Here is an 18,225-nt window from a genome sequence, read left to right on the forward strand (position 1 = left end):
AATTGGCAGAGCATCAGGTACGGATTGCTTGAGATTTCTGCTTAGAATACAGCCGGATGTATTGATTTTTCTTAGTGTTTTGATCTTTGTTATAAAATTAATTATTATTAGGGTGGCTTCATTCGGGTGCCTATGCGGCCTATCGTCACTACAACTATTTACTGACCTATAGATTGTTGTAATAATTATAAATTATAATGTAAAGTTAAGAAACACACGCACATTTTTTTTACTCAAAAGTTGACCGGTGAATTTCGACAGAATTCACTGAGGAGAACCTACGACAACAGAGAACTGGAAAAAAAATTGTATTCATGGGAGCTATCTAAACTTTTTGGTGTCAAACTTCAGTCAGAAGCAAAAGAAGACGTTACTTTTTAAAACTAAATGGAACGTCAATGTCTTCGGTGACTTGTTACGGGAAACGTCACAAAACCAAAATTTGACCAGTGAAACTTACACTTGAGTCGAACTCACGTTGAATTAATTTTTATTATGGTTTAGTTAAAAATAGTAAATCCTCTGTTAATAATGGACTCAGAAGGTACAATATGTTGCCCGGTGTTAGGAGGATTGGTTAGTTCTTTTTTGTTAAATTGTTTTTCGTAAATTTTTATGAAATTAGATTCTGTTCAAGATGGCTCCGATTAAAAATAATTGCAATATACATATATGTACTTCGTTACCGATCTGAATTATAAAACTTCTTCTTACCTATTTATTTTCTTTAATCAAATATATCTGACTCCCAAAGTTTTCATTTTAAATGAGAAGTCGTGATAAGGGGAAAGAAAATTATAAATCAACATTTTTCCGTGAAAAGGAAAATATAAATATTTTTGTTTCGGTGTACCTACTGTGTACGGTTTTAAAAGATCTGACAAGGATTTTTATCACAAGTAATGGTTAATAGGGACATTTTTATTGGCAGAACTAGTAGATTTAGATGTGCGGATCGTTTTCACTGGTCAAATTTTAAAAGAAAAATAAAACTTTGGAAATTGCGGCGTAACCAATGTACTGGCGATAACACCGTGAGCATACGAGGTTTCTGTGTTTTTGTATCTATAGACTCTCTAACTAAACACTAACAAACAATCTACAACAACTGATGACGTAGAATAATACGCAATTATGTGATACGCATTTCGTATACAATGTAATCGTGTGATACGTGATGATGACACGCGATAGAGGCCTGATATACTAAAATGATACGAAAGTGGATATCGGCATTGCGGAAGCAAGTTCGTAGAATGTAGCGTTAATGGGTTGACACTGATCAGTGATTAATTCCCATGGTTGTTGCGAGTTGAATGGCTGTTCGAGTTTGTTTTGCGAGTCATAGCGAATCATAGACGAGATTGTATAATCAGGTCGTACTATCGTATATGTATGACATATCGCTATCCCTGTGGCAGGGTCATGCCAAACTAATGATTATGACGGTCCACTAGTAACATTTTGACATATCATATTTCTATAGCTTATCACCGACACGCGTAACATTTTCTCTCCAAATTTCTGTCGAATATGATACGCGTTGATGATAACAAAAACGTAATTCGCCGAATTAATAAATTAATCCGGGGAGCCTGCATACTGTAAGTGACAAAAAGACTGCGAACATGAAGAATATGTGTTCTGTGCTACTGATCAGTGATTAAATTCCATTTGGTTGCAGAGCACCACGAGTTCAATCTAAGACTGCTCAAGTCTCTGTTTTACGCGGCGCGAATCGTAGACGGCGTAGCTACGGATATGTATCATAGCCACGGCACACCTTCCTATCAGTGGCAGAGGACTATTTTGGGACATACTGTATGTAGACAATTCTGGTATTAGTATTATTTTGGGCGAATAATGTTTACTAAATATGAATTCCATGTGTTTTACAGCAGAAAACTTTTGAGATAATTTGATTGCTATTTTTCGCTTTGTCCTTGTTATGCTTGATTTTGTTTTATAATGTGCCTATACCGAAACAAAAATATTGTGAATGATTTAGTTAAATTTAAACCTTGAAGCCCAGCATCTTATTCATTGTATTTTGTTTCCTATCTTCGGAAATGGTTGAGCGCAATTTTGTTCAACAAGCAAAATATTTTTTTTTTTAAGTTTGAAGCCCAGCATCTTATTCATTGTATTTTGTTTTATGTCTTTGGAAATCGTTGAGTTCAATTTTACTCAACAGGCAAATAAAATATTTTTTTCTTTTAGTTTAGTGTGTCGCAAGCAGGATGTTACGACCACGGCGAGGGCGCGCCCAGTTTAATGAATTCCATCAAAGCCTGGCTTACGGCACACGAAGAGGCGCAGGTACATAATTCGACCCATCCGTAGAACAAAGATTTATGTGCAAGACTACTTGTTCTCAGGACATATATTTCGTTCATTCTTCTTCGCTGTGGATGTCCAATCAACCGTTGTTCGATTTTATATTTCCGAAACGGAATAAGATATATAAATTCTCAAAACACCTTTACATAAGCCTTAGTTTGAATAACAAAATTATTTTCGTAACGTATTTATTCTCTATTCGCTGTATAATCACATCAGACGCTGTTCTTCAGATGAGTCGAAATACTCGTATAATGTTCCCCTTACCATACCTTCTCTTCCTGAAATATTTTTTTATTAAGCCTACATAAAATAATTATATAGATTTCTGTTTTTATTATTATTTTTCATATGCCTATCTAACTATTATTTATTTGAACCACATTATAATTTAATAACATGATGAACTGCATGTTGTCTTAAATTAATGTCTTTATAGGAAATGAAACTATTTTTCCGGATTTAAATCGCGTATATTTGTTTTTATAATTGTTTAATAAAACACGCAGCAAAGAGAACAATAGGTTAAATACAATAGATTAAAATTGTAACTATAGTGGAAAAAATAGGGTGGTTTGCATCAATATTAGACATAAAAAGAACTATCGAACTGGTTGAAGACTGTACCACCTCAGTCAACCGTGACCATGGGAACTGTAAAGGGCCCGAAACATCGGTTTGTTTGAAAAAATAAATATACGCGATTTAAATCCGGAAAAATAGTTTTATTTTCTATGTGTAACAATCGCGAAAACCTAAGAACTTAATGTCTTTATTTTAATAGGTGATGCTAGCGAGTGTGCTTGTGGTGGTAGGCCTATGGTGGCTTGTTCGCACCATTCTGGCGCTGCTAATCAATCTCATCTGCCCTTTGATGGTCGTCCTGCTGGCCGTAGTGAGTTTTTGTTGTTTTTATGTCGCAATTCATGAGGCTAAATTTTGGCCGGGTTATTTAACTAACTTTTTGGCGTAATGGTATTTCTGGAACCTTCATTACTAGCAAGGTGCCTATCATATTTAATTCTTAATTAGTAATTTGATACGTGTTAGTGATAATGGAAATACATTACGCCTAAATGATATGTTTGCATATTGTAGTTATAACACTAGTCTTGTAACAAAAAAATTAAAGTAGGGTGGAAGAGTGTGAGATCTATGCTCCGATATGAGTCTACTCCACAACATCTGTTCCGAATAATTAATATGCTTTACAAGTGATATCGCTCCAGGAATTAAGATATAACACCATATGATTTTCCTAACAATGTCGGTTTTTTCAGGCCCTTTTTAACAAAAAAGTACAAGAGTGTATTTAAACACTTTTATTTTTTGACAAAACAATATTTATGAAAATAATTTCGTAATTGTACCAATTAATTATTCTATCTTGCTTAATTTTCAACGGTTTTAACCATGTAAAGTTGTGAGTGGTATGCAAAAAGCCATTGCCTGAATATTTAAAAAGTCCTATTGTTCTCTTTGCTGCTTGTTTTACTAAACAAACAATAAAAACGAGAAACTCCACAAGGACAGTTAAGTACTCCATTTATTGTCGCATATGTTAGCCGTGTTGGTAGTATAATGAATACTGATGCCATCCGACATTTTATTGTATTCGGCGTGATAGCGGTTTTAACTCCTAACCTTCAAGATACTGCCCTCCCATTGTCGAGATCTCGCCCCAGCACCATCAGTATTAATAATTTATGAAAGTATGTTGCTAACCATAAAATGTAAGGCGACTTAAAATTCATGCTTTTGTTTGAGAGTTCTGGCCAAGCTTGAATAAACTTCGAATTAGTTAAGTTACTCAGGTAAAAACAACGCAGTTAATCGATGTGTTAGCCAATGTCTTAAAGTTCAACGTGAGGTATCACATTTTTTTTAAATTTTAATATGCTGCGTATGAGATGAAGCAAATTTTGTAACATCATTGGAGGTGAAATGACTGTCAAGTGAATTTTTCACATACATAGGGCGCACTATAAGTTTCCGGAACTGGCCACTTACACAAACAATATTTAAAAAGTAATAAAAACATTTGAAAATGGAAGTCTTTAGCTGTAGAATAAAGTTTGTTTCATCTGACTGTCACTTGTTTTTACATTGTGGCGTTATTTTAGAAATTGGTTGTCTACATCACCATGGATTTAACTCGTGAACATTTTCGTAGTATGATTTTCTACGACTTTTAAGTGTAATCTAACAGGTCAGCGGAGCTTTGCTCGGCTTGTAACTGCTTTTGGCGATGAAGCACCATGCAAGACGACTATTTATAGCTGGTTTGCAGAATGGAAACGCGGTCGTGTGAATTTCAGTGACGAATTTCGTGATGGTCGCCCGTCCACAGCTGTGAACAACAAAAACATCGATGCTGTGCGCCGTGTGAATACTACACAAACATTTGGGTGTTAAAAAGCTGTGATCTCGGTGTATTCCATACAATTCGACTGAGACTCAAAAAACAGATCGCTTGGTGCATAGCCATGCTTACCAGATTTAAAGAAGGGGCGTCAAATTTGGTGTGGAACATAGTAACAAGTGACAAAACATGGATTTAAAGTTACGATCCCATAACAAAGCAGCAATCGAGCGTATGGGTCTTTCGAGATGAGCCGAAACCAACCAAAGTGGCGTGCGTGCAAAGTGCCTCTAAGCGGATGATTGCTTCTTTTTTTAATAAAACTGGACACATGGCTACTGTTGCTTTTGAGAATCATTGTACCGTGAATAGTGATTGGTACACGACCATTTGTTTGCCGGAAGTTATTCACCAAAATCCGTAAAAATAACCGTAAACGCCGCATCATCTTACACCACGATAATGCCAGTTCTCATACGGCCAGACAGACAAATGAATTTTTGAAGGTGAACAACGTTGACCTTATGGAGCCATCCCGCGTACAGTCCCGACCTGGCACCTTGTGACTTTTATTTATTTCCAAAAATCAAGAAAAAAATTAATCTCATCAGATATTACGATGTAACCAAGATAGTACACGTTTTTGTAACAAACAGTAGTTTTATTACACACATACGTACAGTGCGTCTATTTTCACACTGTCTCTCGGCAATCATCGGATTTCCGAATGCACACGAATATTAATTTCCATGCCATTCATTATTAGATTTCAAATCTGTAATAATTTGAATTTTGAGCAACGTACTTTATTGTATTTTTTTATTTCCATGTGTATTATATAGAGCTGCAAAACTATTTCCCTATTTTTCATAACATTTAGTACATATCAATAAGCAAGTTGAGAAAAGTATAAAGTAAATAAAGTGTGTTTTTTATGTAACTAAAAATTTTTATTTTTTCGGTTATTAATCGTTTCAATTCAGTCCGTATCTGAACGCATTTCTTCATCTGACATAGCTATGTTAGTATGTTTGCCATCGATGAAGTAATCACTTTCCGCTGCTCGTACAGGTTTTTATTACAAAATTGTCCATATACGGTTCAAATACTGGATCATAATAATAATAATAACGCATACACTCAACATAGCCCCGCACTAGGGAAACCCTGTGTCACGAGTGCCATGGACACACTATAAAGACAATCACAAATTACACCCAAACTCACGAGATAAATAAATGAAAAGGCCCGGAAATCGAAGCTGGGACCTCTGAGTGGCAGTCATGGTAACCGTTCGGCCACAGAGGCTGTTTTTATAGATAAAAGAACTGATTTGTCTTTTTTATTATATACTTTTAAAATATTCATTACTGTCCGATTCAAACACCACAAGCTACAAAAACACGTTTTTGGACTTTTTGAAAATAACTGTTGTAGTCTTTCTTGAATGTATCGACTTCTTGTAAAAAATGCAAGTGCACGGTATGAATTATTTATGGTACCTGTGACTTTAACGGTTTTTCTCCCATTGTGTAATAAATAAGAAATGTAACAGCAAGTCTATACATTTCCAAGTCGACTGAAAGCGTCAGGTCTGTGCCAAAGGCAACGGGCAACTAAATAAAATCCGAAGACAGCCGAAACACAAGTTTGCCGAGTGACATTGGGAAAATAGAAGCACTGTATATTGCTTAAACATAAGACCTGGTATATATACCTACTCCTCCACTCCTCCATTATGTTCTCTTAAAAGCATTTTATTACTCGCAATTTATATACATAAATTCAAAAATGTAATTCATAAACATTTGGCCCACAGTATGGATTCCATTATTCGACCGATGGAATTTCAACTCAGCCTCCTCAGTCTCCTCAACTTCCTCTTCCTGTCCCTAATCCGCGCACCCAGTATTATTTGCGCACTAGAACCATGGCAGAATTGTCGTGAAAATCTGGACTTGCAATTATGAATGGTAATTTTAGACGCATGTTTATAAATATGATTTTAATTTTGGAGAAGGGGATTTGTATGGCATGTTTACACGGAGTCGACTGCAGCGTTTTCGACATGCGAATTAAAATGACGATGGCAACGCAATCGACGCGCCGTTTACACCGAGCCAACTAAGTCGGGTCGACGATTCAGTACACACTCTGTGGGTTAGTAACCTGTCGACCTAGTGTAAACTTGCCATTAGAGATTGAAGAGGCTTTGAAGTATAATTATGATTGCGAAAATGCGGTCTCAATTTCCTTTAACGCAAAAAGAAAGATATTATTTTAAATTTTCATAATAATTTTCAACACAGGGGAAACCTTTTGTCGCGGGTGCCAAGGACACACACATCGACAACAAACAAATGACACCCAAACTCACGAAATAATTAAATGTACTAATGTAAAATACAAATATTTTTCCCGGCCAGATAATCGAACCTGGTACCTCTGCATGGCAGACCAACATAGTAACGTTCGGCCACAGAGGCAATAAAGACATTATTATCTATCCAGAAATTGTTACTCAATCTTTTGTAACCTTAACAAGTTTAAGAACAAGTTTTTCGTTTTATATTTAAAATTTATATATTTTGAGGATAATTATATAAATTAAATCGGTAAGATCTACAAGGGATATTTCAACATGACGCAAAGATCCATTCATAAATCATGATCATGATCGTTTGCGAGGATACGCTGAGGTTATCGTGTGATTTCCTTCAATTTAAGTACGCGATCATGATACCCATTTGTGATACGCGTCAATTTGATACGCTAAACTGACGTGAATATTCATTTTTATGGCCAGTATCTTTATTCTTGTCTTTTTGTTTCAGATAATGGTCCCTCAACTTCGAGGCCCATTGTTGGGCCACAACTATCCAGCGGTAGCCAACATCATGAGTAACATCCTAACGAAGCTAGGCGAAAACATCAAACCACACGAGCTTTAATTAATGAGACTAACTTCGTAATATTCTGAAATAATTTTGTATTACGTAATGTTAGTCCATTTAAGAAAAATAGAAAGTGCTTATAGTAAACGTGAAATAGTAAAATATAAAAAAGAAACTTGATTTTGAGTTAAAATTTCAGTAAAATGACGTCTTTTAACTAACTCCGTTTTTAACTTTTAATTTTAGTACCGGCGGTAGGTTAATAGAGAATGGTTGCTTCGCAATTGAACGCACAACAATAAATCAGAAAAGCACAACAATGAATCAAAAAAGGCAGAAGTGGTTTGTTAGCGTCCGACACGTGCCAACTATAAGGTCTCGAAAGACCAATCTGAGCTCTGTCCGCCATTTTCGCTTCGTATGGTAAGGTTGTGTCATTCTTTCGCGAAAATTTTCTAAAATCGTAGAAAAACGCCTTATTGTGCTGTTTTCGAGTACAAAAATGATAGCTGCACCCATCATTCAGCCATACGACGCCCACTGCTGGGCATAGGCCTCCCCCAACGATCTCCACGACGATCGGTCCTGCGCTGCCCGCATCCATCACTTGCTTCCTGCGACCTCCACCAGATCGTCGGTCCACCTGGTGGGGGGCCTACCCACTGAGCGTCGTCCGGTGCGCGGTCGCCATTGAAGAACCTTTTCGCCCCAACGGCCATCAGTTCTCCTAGCTATGTGCCCCGCCCACTGCCACTTCGGCTGAGCAATTCTTCGAGCTATGTCGGTTACCTTAGTTCTCCTACGGATTTCCTCATTTCTGATTCTATCACGCAGAGAAATACCGAGCATCGCTCTCTCTATTGCCCGCTGAGTGACCTTGAGCCTTCTTATGAGGCCCATAGTGAGGGACCACGTTTCTGATCCATATGTGATCACTGGCAACACACACTGGTCAAAGACTTTCGTCTTGAGACATTGAGGTAATTTGGACGCAAAGATTTTTTGGAGTTTCCCGAACGCTGCCCATCCGAGCTGGATTCGACGAGAGATCTCTTTCTCAAAGTTGGACTTACCTAACTGGACTGTCTGCCCCAGGTATACGTACTGGTCAACAACTTCGAGTGTAATGCTCCCAATTTTAACTGGAGCGGGTACAACATGGACATTTGACATGATCTTCGTCTTGTCCATGTTCATCTTAAGACCCACTCTTTGGGAAACACTACTGAGATCTTCGAGCATTGTGTTCAGGTCTCCCAAGGTCTCAGCCATAAGAACTATATCATCGGCAAATCGAAGGTGTGTTAGGTACTCGCCATTGATGTTGATGCCAAGTTCTTTCCAGTCCAGAAGCTTGAAAATATCCTCCAACGCAGCAGTGAACATCTTTGGAGATATCACATCTCCCTGTCTCACGCCTCGTTGCAGTTAGATAGGATTAGAGCTCTGATCCTGTAATCGGACTGACATAGTGGCATTTTTGTATAAGTACCTTAACACCTCTATATACCTATAGTCTATTTGGCACCTTTGGAGAGACTGCAGCACCGCCCAGGTCTCGATCGAATCAAAGGCCTTCTCATAGTCCACAAACGCTAAGCAAAGTGGCCGGTTATACTCCTCGGTCTTCTGTATAATCTGCCGCATTCTGTATAATCAGCGTATGGATGTGATCTATGGTACTAAAACCCTTTCGGAAACCGGCTTGTTCGGGAGGTTGGAAGTCGTCAAACCTACGAGCGAGACGATTCGTGATAACTCTCGAAAACAACTTATAGATATGGCTCAGAAGCGAGATTGGCCGATAGTTCTTCAATAGTGTTTTATCACCCTTTTTGAAGAACAGAACGACCTCGCCTCGGCCCCATGTCTTCGGCGTTTGACCTTCGACGATGACAGAATTGAAAAGCTTCTGGAGGACTTTAAGTATCGGCTTGCCACCCGCTCTCAGAAGTTCTGTAGTGATTCCATCATCGCCCGCCGCTTTGTTGTTCTTGAGTTGTTTGAGAGCCACACTAATCTCATACAGGCTGACGTCCGGGATATCTTCGGTATAATGTCGGGTAAGCTTGGCTCTGGGGTCTCTAACCTCGCTTTCAACAGGTGCTTTCGTGGAGTATAGCTGTCGATAGAAACTCTCTATCTCCCTCAGGATCTCAGGCTTAGATGAAATGATGCTACCGTCATCAGTCTTTAGCTTCGTCAGTTGGCTTTGCCCAATAGACAGATCTCTCGCGAACACCTTGGAGCCTTTGTTCCGCTCAATGGCCTCTTTAATACGCTCTGTATTAAATTGGCGTATGTCACTAGTCAAAGACTTCGATATCTGCCTATTTAGCCGCCTGTAGTGACTTGCATCCTCTGAGTTCTGTAGCCTCACTTCATTTCTATGTTCCATGAGTTGAAGTGTTTTGTCGGAGAGTTTCTTTATTCTGGTACGATGGGTTTTGAAAAACTTAGACCCAACCGTACGGACATTGTCCACCACCATGTTGTTTAGATGGTCCACATCTATGCAGTTTTCGAGGGCTTCGAAGCGGTTTTGAAGTTCGAGCTGAAAGCTCTCGGGGTTTTGGAGTTGTGCAGGTATTGGTCGGAGCGTAGACTCTATCAGTCGAGTTCTTTCCAGCCGGATATTGATATTCAATGTGCCTCGTACCAACCGGTGATCACTTCCTGTTTTAACGGTGTTGATCACAGAGACATCATTGAATATATGCTTTTTCGTCGACATGATAAAGTCAATCTCATTTTTTATTTTGCCGTCCGGACTCATCCAGGTCCACTTACGAGTTGGAGATTTCCTGAAAAAGGTGTTCATCATATAGAGGTTCTCCTTTTCCATGAAATCAACCAACATCCGGCCTCTGGCGTTCCGTTGTCCAACTCCAATTGCCCCACTCTCAGTTCATCACCGCAACGCTTTCCCAACTTTGCATTGAAGTCCCCCACAACAATCGTGTAGTGGGTTTTGTAGCTATGCATGGCTTTTGAGATCTCCTCATACATAGCCTCCACTTCGTCATCTGGGTGTGTCGAGGTCGGAGCATAAACCTGAATGACATTCAACGAATATCGTTTTGATATTCTGAGTATCAGGTATGCCACCCTGGTCGACACACTTCCGATGGAAATCACGTTGTTAACAAGGGACTTGTGGACAATAAACCCGACACCGCCAAGGGACTGTTGGTCGCCCTCCCGGTAGTACAGTAAGTTGCCGGAATTAAGGATTATCGAGTCCTCCCCCTCTCTTCGGACTTCAGATAGCCCAATGATATCCCAGCGTAACTTACTAATAGCTTCTTCCAATTCTGTGAGCTTTGCGTCGGTCCTCAATGTGCGCGTGTTGTAGGTTGCCAGGTCCAGTCGTCGTCGTTGATGGTAGCCGGGACTCCCCCGGGGATTCTTCGCACCCCATGCCCTGTTTCCAAAGCCGCTACCGTGACTAGGAAGAGCCGGTCTGCCGGGGACTAGGGGCCAATTCTTTGGTGTGTGTATCATAGGGGGGATTGTGCCATAATCGCCACGCTTGGCAGGCGGGTTGGCGATCGCAGTTCTGGCCAAGATGGGTAGAAGACGCTGCTGCCCGTCTTCTTCTGACAATTTTTTTCCTTAGTCGCCTTTTACGACACCCACAGGATAAGAAGGGGGGTGGTGCTATTCTAGGCCGGCACCACACGGCACCTGTAGCTGCACACATTGACTTACAATTATATGGTATTATTTTCTGTATTAGTATTGTGGTCACATTCACAATTACTATTAATTAAATTATGTTACTATTACTTAACCAATGTGTTAAGTTATATATTGATTGCTTGACGAGCCTGTACTTTAACCTACTTTTAAATAAGTTGTCCGAAGTGGAATCAACAATTTCAAGAGGCAGCCAGTCATATACTGTCGGGCCCAATAAATGTATTAATTTGCCCGTTTTCATTAACTTACAATTATATGGACGTCGGGTCCGCGCTAAAAAGTGTCCGAACTTATAGGGCGTTAAAATCGTATACAGAGCGTCATTCACGCTTTAGTCTTCGTTTGTTCGACTGACAGCGAAGCAAGCAAAATTAGACAGTACTGCGATGACATTACAATTTAAATTCAACGTTTTAGCTTTTTCATATTCCTTTACATGTCACACCGTTTAAATAGTTTAAATAATTGTAAACAACGTAATTTTAATAAATTTCATTATTACATGCATTGACTTACAATTATATGGACGTCGGGTCCGCGCTAAAAAGTGTCCGCACTTGTAAGGCGCTAAAATCGTATACAGAGTGCGACACTCCGCTTTAGTCTTCATTTGTTCTACTGACAGCGCGATACTGCGATGACATTACAATTTAAATTTCGAATAGGTTGACTTGCGACATTTTTTTCGTGGTTTTTGTATTAGACCCGTCGTCCATTTATTTGTAAGTCAATGGCTGCACCAAAAATATTTCCCGTAGTAGTATTTCAAATCATGCGTAAGTCCCATTTTAATAAATATTCAATTTTCTGATTATCTATTCGTTCAGATTAGACATGTGCGCCGATCGTAAAATTATTGCCGGCGGCGTCTGACTGTTTTTAGAACGGCGGCAGCGGCGTGATCGGTGTGAAATCAGCGTGGCTTATATTTTTCAGATGTTTAAAAAAGCGCTTAAACATCGTATAAATCGACCTTTATCATTTGGTGCGGATTAAGCAAAGATGCCACAGTCAATTAATATATCTGTTATTGGATATCTGTGATCGAGAACATCTAACATTCTGTTAAACTTGTTATTTTAATCAATTTATGATGTTCAGTCTTCTTTAGTATGTCTTCAATTTTGTATTTAATGCTTAATTTATTGTGCAATTTGAATCCAAACTCAGCATTTCCACGGTGGTGTGGATTTTTACTGAAACTTTTATCAATTTATTGCATAATATGCCATTCACCATCGGTCACGTTTAGTACATTTTTTAGTTGGTTTTAATTGTCGGAGTGTCACTGGAATAAGTCATTGTGGAAGAGCACGTTAAAGCACTGTGTTGATTATATTCGTCAGTCAAATAGAAATTTTAACCTAATATGTAAATCTAGTATGACATGAGAGAGAGGACATTATTAATTTTGATTTGACGAAATTATTATATTCAATTAAACAAATTTTCTCCACGCCGATTTTACGCAGACCAAATTCAGCGGCGGCGGCGCTGTGACTTTTTAGCCGTAGCGCCATGTATGACAAATCTTAAGTATTTTATCACCCAGTCAGTCACCTTTACCGCTACCAGCCCTGGCTAGAGATGTCGCTATTCGTCATATTCATTGTATTTAAACTAAAAACTAATACGTCGTTGAAAAAACCAAATACAAAGACGCGATAACAAACACATAGAAAAATTCGTGAGGTCCGCTGGTTCGTTCCGTGCATTTGTTGGTATAGCATCTGGCATGGTATGCTAGAAGACGTCGGTTCGAATCCGACCGGAACGAAGGATTTTTTTCTGAGTGTTCGATCTTTGTATTTAATAGTCCAGAATTTGTTACATATTTTTAAATTAGATACTATGACCAATCATTATCAAGATTTCACATTTATCATTTTGTTTGTTTTAGTTTTGGCGACATCGGTTCCGATAGTAATTGAGGCTTATGGCACTCCATTGTTTTTTTCTTCCGTCGGTTTCACGATGGCTCGAATTCTCGTGTAGTCATATATGTATGTATGTTTGAATTTAATTACAAGAAAAATGCAGTGATGACACGTATACATCAAAAAGGTTCACAACCCTGGGAAAGCGTGCGAAAATCCCCAACCCGCATTGGGTTAGTATGCTAGACTATAACCACAGATGACACATGTATTAACTATACTAGTACAGATACCCAACATCATACGAAGAAATGTCGTACTCGAAACTCTACTTATTGTGACGATATTTTGATTCTTAACACTGATCAATAGATGGTATCAAGTAAACCCACGAGGCGTTTGTAATAAATAATATTCGGAAAGCCCAACAGATGGCAGCTATTACATTTGTCAAGGTTATTGCTCTTACTGAGGCATTGATTATATACAAGTATAATAGTATATAATAAAATCGCCGAGCCTTCTTTAATATTCCAAAGCGAAATTCGGTGCTAAAACGTTAATTAATCGAGAATAAATTCAAAGAAACGCCATCTATAATAAAATAAAAAGTATATCATTGAGAAACGTTCGATTTGTTTCAACGACAGTTTTTAACAATTATTATAACTGTATATGAATTTTAATTGAACATTCCTGAAAATGTTGTTTAAATAGTTTTGTATTTTTACAAAATATTTTATACTTATTTAGTACGATATATAGGAAATGTGTTTGTACCGTGCGGTGACGGATTAGAATACAATTCACCGCCCCTCTCTTCCCGTGGGTGTCGTAAGAGGCGACTAAGGGATATTGAGCCACCAGCTGCTCCACTGGTGGTAGGGCTTGAAAACCCGGCTGGTTAGTGACCACCGTGCGCATGGTGGACAACCCGCCAAGAGTTCGCTAGTCGGATGCGTTCCGGGATCAGTCAGCGTACAACCAGAGCCCGAGGCAACGCTGCCGCGACATTTGTGGTCTGTGGAGGCTTCCGCCGAACCAGTGCCGGGACAATTGCATTGACCCGCCGGCCAGGGAGACCCGTAGAAACGGTTGTTCCGCTGGCCGCCCGCGGTACAGTACAGGGGCCCAAGCGTGCTTAACCAGCTCGTGAGGCTGCCTCACCATACCGCGCATAATCTCGGTGTGGTTCGTCGTGCCGGTTGGTGACCGGGAGGTGGGGTCCCGGCGGCCATTCCCGGGGGGGTTCGGGGGCCCTTCCGTCCGGCGGATCAGCGCAACTTGTCTGTAGGCAAGTCTCTGGGGAAGCAGGCCCCGCGATTTGACCGCTTGTGTCGCGGCACTGTTTTCTCGCTTCACGCCTCTTTTTCCCTCCAACATGTTAGCGCAAAGTACAAATTTCGGTCGTACAGCGGTGCACACCCCCACCACTAAAGCGCTCTTTAAGGTGGAGTTCACGAACATTCGAGGACTCCACAGTAACATCCACGCCGTCCACCAACATCTTGAGACGGCTCGACCAGAAATGCTGTTCCTTACGGAGACGCAAATACTCTGCCCGGCTGACAGCAGCTACTTGAATTACCCTGGCTATATGCTTGAAGAGTCCTTCAAAGCGAAAGCTGGGGTCTGCTTGTTTGTCCGGGCAGATGTTTGCTGTCGCCGTCTGCGTCATTTGGAGGACCCCTCCTTCTCCATCCGTGGGGTACATGTTGACCTGGGCAGTCATTGCCGTGTCTACATGTGCCTCTACAGATCCCACCACGGCGACATGGAGACAACTCGTCTCATAGACCACCTTACTCGGGCGGCAGATGACGCGCAGGCGCAGTTTCCTACAGCGGAATTGGTGTTTTTAGGAGACTTCAATGCCCACCACGAGTCGTGGTTAAATTCCTCTAAAACTGATCATGCTGGAAGAACTGCCCACACATTCGCTCTCACACACGATTTAACCTAACTGGTAAACCAGCCCACCCGGATACCAGATAGGGTTGGTGACGCGCCCTCTTTGTTGGACCTTCTGCTGACGTCTCGCCCGGCTGGATATCGGGTGGAGGTCCAAGCCCCTCTGGGTACTTCGGATCACTGCTTGTTATCCACTAAAGTGGCAACGATACTGCCACCACCACCTACTGTGGCTAAACACCGCATTTGGCATTATGCGTCGGCAGATTGGGACGGTATGCGGGACTATTTTGCATCCGTTCCTTGGCGGCAGCGCTGTTTTAGTGAGGTGGATCCAACAGCTAGCGCGACTGCCGTTGCTGATGAGGTCTTAATCGGGATGGAATACTACAACCCGCATTCGGATGTCGTCAGTAAAGGGAGGCGCAACCGCTGGTTCAACCGCGAGTGTGCTGTGGCTGTTGAGAACAAACAGACTGCATACCGCGCTTGGATCAAGGGTCGAGCTTCAGACGATCCCAATACGAACTCACTTAAAACAGCCTACAATAATGCCACCAGGTCTTGCAAAAGAGCGTACATCAGAGCGGATGCTCAGCACGTCGCACGAGTTGGCCAAGAACTCCTGACGCATCCCACTGGTAGTCGTAGTTACTGGCGTCTGGCCAGAGCCGTTGCGTCGAACTTCTGCCAGCCCTCGCTGCCCCCGCTGAGATATTCTGACGGCAATCTAGCCCACAAGCCGCAAGATAAAGCCGACCTCTTGGCAAATCTGTTTGCGGCTAACTCCTGTCTCGACGACTGTAACGCACAGCCACCAACTCTACCTCACTGTGGCTACACGATGTCTGATATTCGTATCAGACAATGCGATGTGCGTACGCAGCTGCAGTCTCTCGACGTCCGGAAAGCTAGTGGTCCTGATGGTATCTAAGCGAGTGTACTTAGGAGCTGCGCAGCTGAGTTGACCCCCGTGCTAACGCGACTGTATCGTCTGTCACTCTCTTCAGGTCGTGTGCCGGACTCTTGGAGAGAGGCTAATGTGCAACCTGTTCCCAAAAAAGGCGACCGATCAGACCCGCATAATTACCGTCCCATAGCCATTACTTCCATAATATGCAAAGTTTTAGAGCGGATCCTTAACAAACAACTGACCCAATACCTAGAAGATCACTCCATAATTAATGATCGGCAGTATGGGTTTCGTCCGAAACGATCAACGGGTGACCTTCTAGCGTACTTATCGCATATTTGGGGTGAGGCTATAGACAAACGTGGCGAGTCATTGGCTGTTAGCCTCGATATAGCCAAAGCGTTCGATCGGGTCTGGCACAAAGCTCTTCTCTCCAAGCTCCCGGCGTACGGTTTGCCAGCTCAGTTATGCAGCTGGATTGCCGATTTCCTTCGTGAGCGGAGAATTCGCGTCGTTTCTGACGGCAGCATTTCGAGGTTCGTGAATGTGAACGCCGGCGTACCGCAGGGATCCGTCCTATCTCCCACGCTTTTCCTTCTGCATATCAATGATATGCTTCCACTTGGGAATATTCATTGTTATGCAGATGATAGCACTGTTCATGGGGGATATCACGGATTCCCCGCAGCTGGGCGCGCCGATACTGACAGAGAGCGATCTAATCTTGTCGGTGAGCTCAATAGGATATTGGACCTCATCTCTGCATGGGGATCTAGAAATCTTGTTGAGTTCAACGCCAAGAAAACACAGATTTGCGCGTTAACAACAAAATTGTCGCCGTTCCTTTCCATGCCTTCTCTGATGAGCACAGCACTCTCACCTCAGAGCAGTTTTACCTTGCTCGGTATGGAAATCTGCTGTGATTGGAATCCAAGGAGCTACATCGAATCTGTGATCAAAACAGCCTCACGGAAACTCGGAGTCCTGAACAAGGTGCGACGTTTTTTCACGCCGGACCAGTTATGCCTGCTGTACAAAACACAGGTCCGGTCTTGCGTTGAGTATTGTTCGCACTTGTGGGACGGCTCCGCCAAGTACCTACTCGATGCCTTGGATAAATTACAGCGTCGTGCTACTCGAATTATAGGCGACGAAGAGGTCTCATCACGCCTTGAACCTCTGCAACTGCGTAGAGATGTTGCATCGCTTAGCGCCTTTTACCGCATGTACCATGGTGAGTGCTCTGAAGAGCCGTTCAACCTCATCCCCCCTTCCCCATTCCTGCTCAGAAGCACGCGTGCTGGCCTTCGTAGTCACCGTTTCACTACCTGCCGCATTCCATCGCGTACTAAAAGGTTTGGTGGCTCCTTTCTCTGCCGCACGGTTGACAAATGGAACTCCCTTCCGGCACATGTCTTCCCTCCCTCTTATGATATGGGGTCCTTCAAACGATGCGTGAAGAGGCATATTGTAGGCAGGCAGGGTGGAGGTGGCTAGTGCAGTGAGGGTTTCATCGCTGCACTAGGTTCCTTCACGTTTGGATACCACTTTCCACTTAACATCAGGTGGAGTGGAGTCATTTGCCTGTCATGTATAAAAAAAAAAAGAAAAAAAAAAGAAATGAAACTATTTTTCCGGATTTAAAACGCGTATATTTGTTTTTTCAAAAAAACCGACGTTTCGGACCCTTTACAGGTCCCATGGTCACGGTTGACTGAGGTGGTACAGTCTTCAACCAGTTATGTCTAATATTAATGCAAACCACCCTATTTTTTCACTATAGTTACAATAGTTATTAATTAAATACCTTATTTTTAATTTTACAAGGAAAACATTCCAATTTACGCTACATTAAGTTTTACAAATTATTTTATTGAATGAATATTAATTAAGTTTAATTTATTATTAATTAAACGATATACCTGAAATTTTCAAGATTCAATGCTTCATATTTTTTATTTTATCCAAGGGTCTCCATTATAGTTTTAAATATGTACTAAAGGTAACTTGTGTGGATTGATACCCCATGTTATAGCTTAATTTTCTCTTTACACACCGAAAGCGGGTGCGGGTCGGACGCGTGTCGGGTCGGGCGCGTGTCGGGTCGGAAGCGCGGCGGGTGTAATTCCGTGTAAACCCTACAGGCTCCCGCGCCCGCGCGTGGTGTGGTTGTCGTCCATATAAATACACGGAATTACACCCGCCGCGCTCCCGACCCGACACGCG

General features: G+C 41.4%; 1 protein-coding gene across 3 annotated transcripts; it reads left to right on the forward strand.

The window, feature by feature from the left end:
* Window positions 1-419: 419 nt before the first annotated feature.
* LOC113240235 lies at window positions 420-7,768 on the forward strand. 3 transcript variants are annotated; one of them, XR_003311246.1, is made up of 6 exons: window positions 420-576; window positions 1,685-1,821; window positions 2,226-2,319; window positions 3,125-3,235; window positions 6,522-6,675; window positions 7,537-7,649. XR_003311246.1 is itself a non-coding variant. In XM_026477483.1 (6 exons), the coding sequence occupies exons 1-5, from the start codon at window positions 552-554 to the stop codon at window positions 6,648-6,650; spliced, it is 501 nt and encodes a 166-aa protein (XP_026333268.1). In that variant the 5' UTR covers window positions 426-551; the 3' UTR covers window positions 6,651-6,675; window positions 7,537-7,649. The 3 variants fall into 3 exon arrangements, 2 of the variants coding, with proteins under 2 accessions (XP_026333268.1, XP_026333269.1); XM_026477483.1 differs by having other exon boundaries at window positions 426-576; window positions 2,221-2,319; XM_026477484.1 differs by lacking the exon at window positions 6,522-6,675 and having other exon boundaries at window positions 427-576; window positions 2,221-2,319; window positions 7,537-7,768.
* Window positions 7,769-18,225: the final 10,457 nt, after the last annotated feature.

This window comes from Hyposmocoma kahamanoa, unplaced genomic scaffold (assembly GCF_003589595.1).
Source record: "Hyposmocoma kahamanoa isolate Upper Pololo Valley unplaced genomic scaffold, ASM358959v1 128, whole genome shotgun sequence".
Lineage (NCBI taxonomy): Eukaryota > Metazoa > Arthropoda > Insecta > Lepidoptera > Cosmopterigidae > Hyposmocoma > Hyposmocoma kahamanoa.

Bases quoted from the DNA above. Each gene is read 5' to 3' on its own strand.
- LOC113240235 (XM_026477483.1), top strand. From the start codon at position 552: ATGTTGCCCGGTGTTAGGAGGATTG. The intron at 2,320-3,124 runs GTACATAATTCG...TTATTTTAATAG, and splicing joins CGGCACACGAAGAGGCGCAG to GTGATGCTAGCGAGTGTGCT. The intron at 3,236-6,521 runs GTGAGTTTTTGT...TTTGGCCCACAG, and splicing joins TGGTCGTCCTGCTGGCCGTA to TATGGATTCCATTATTCGAC.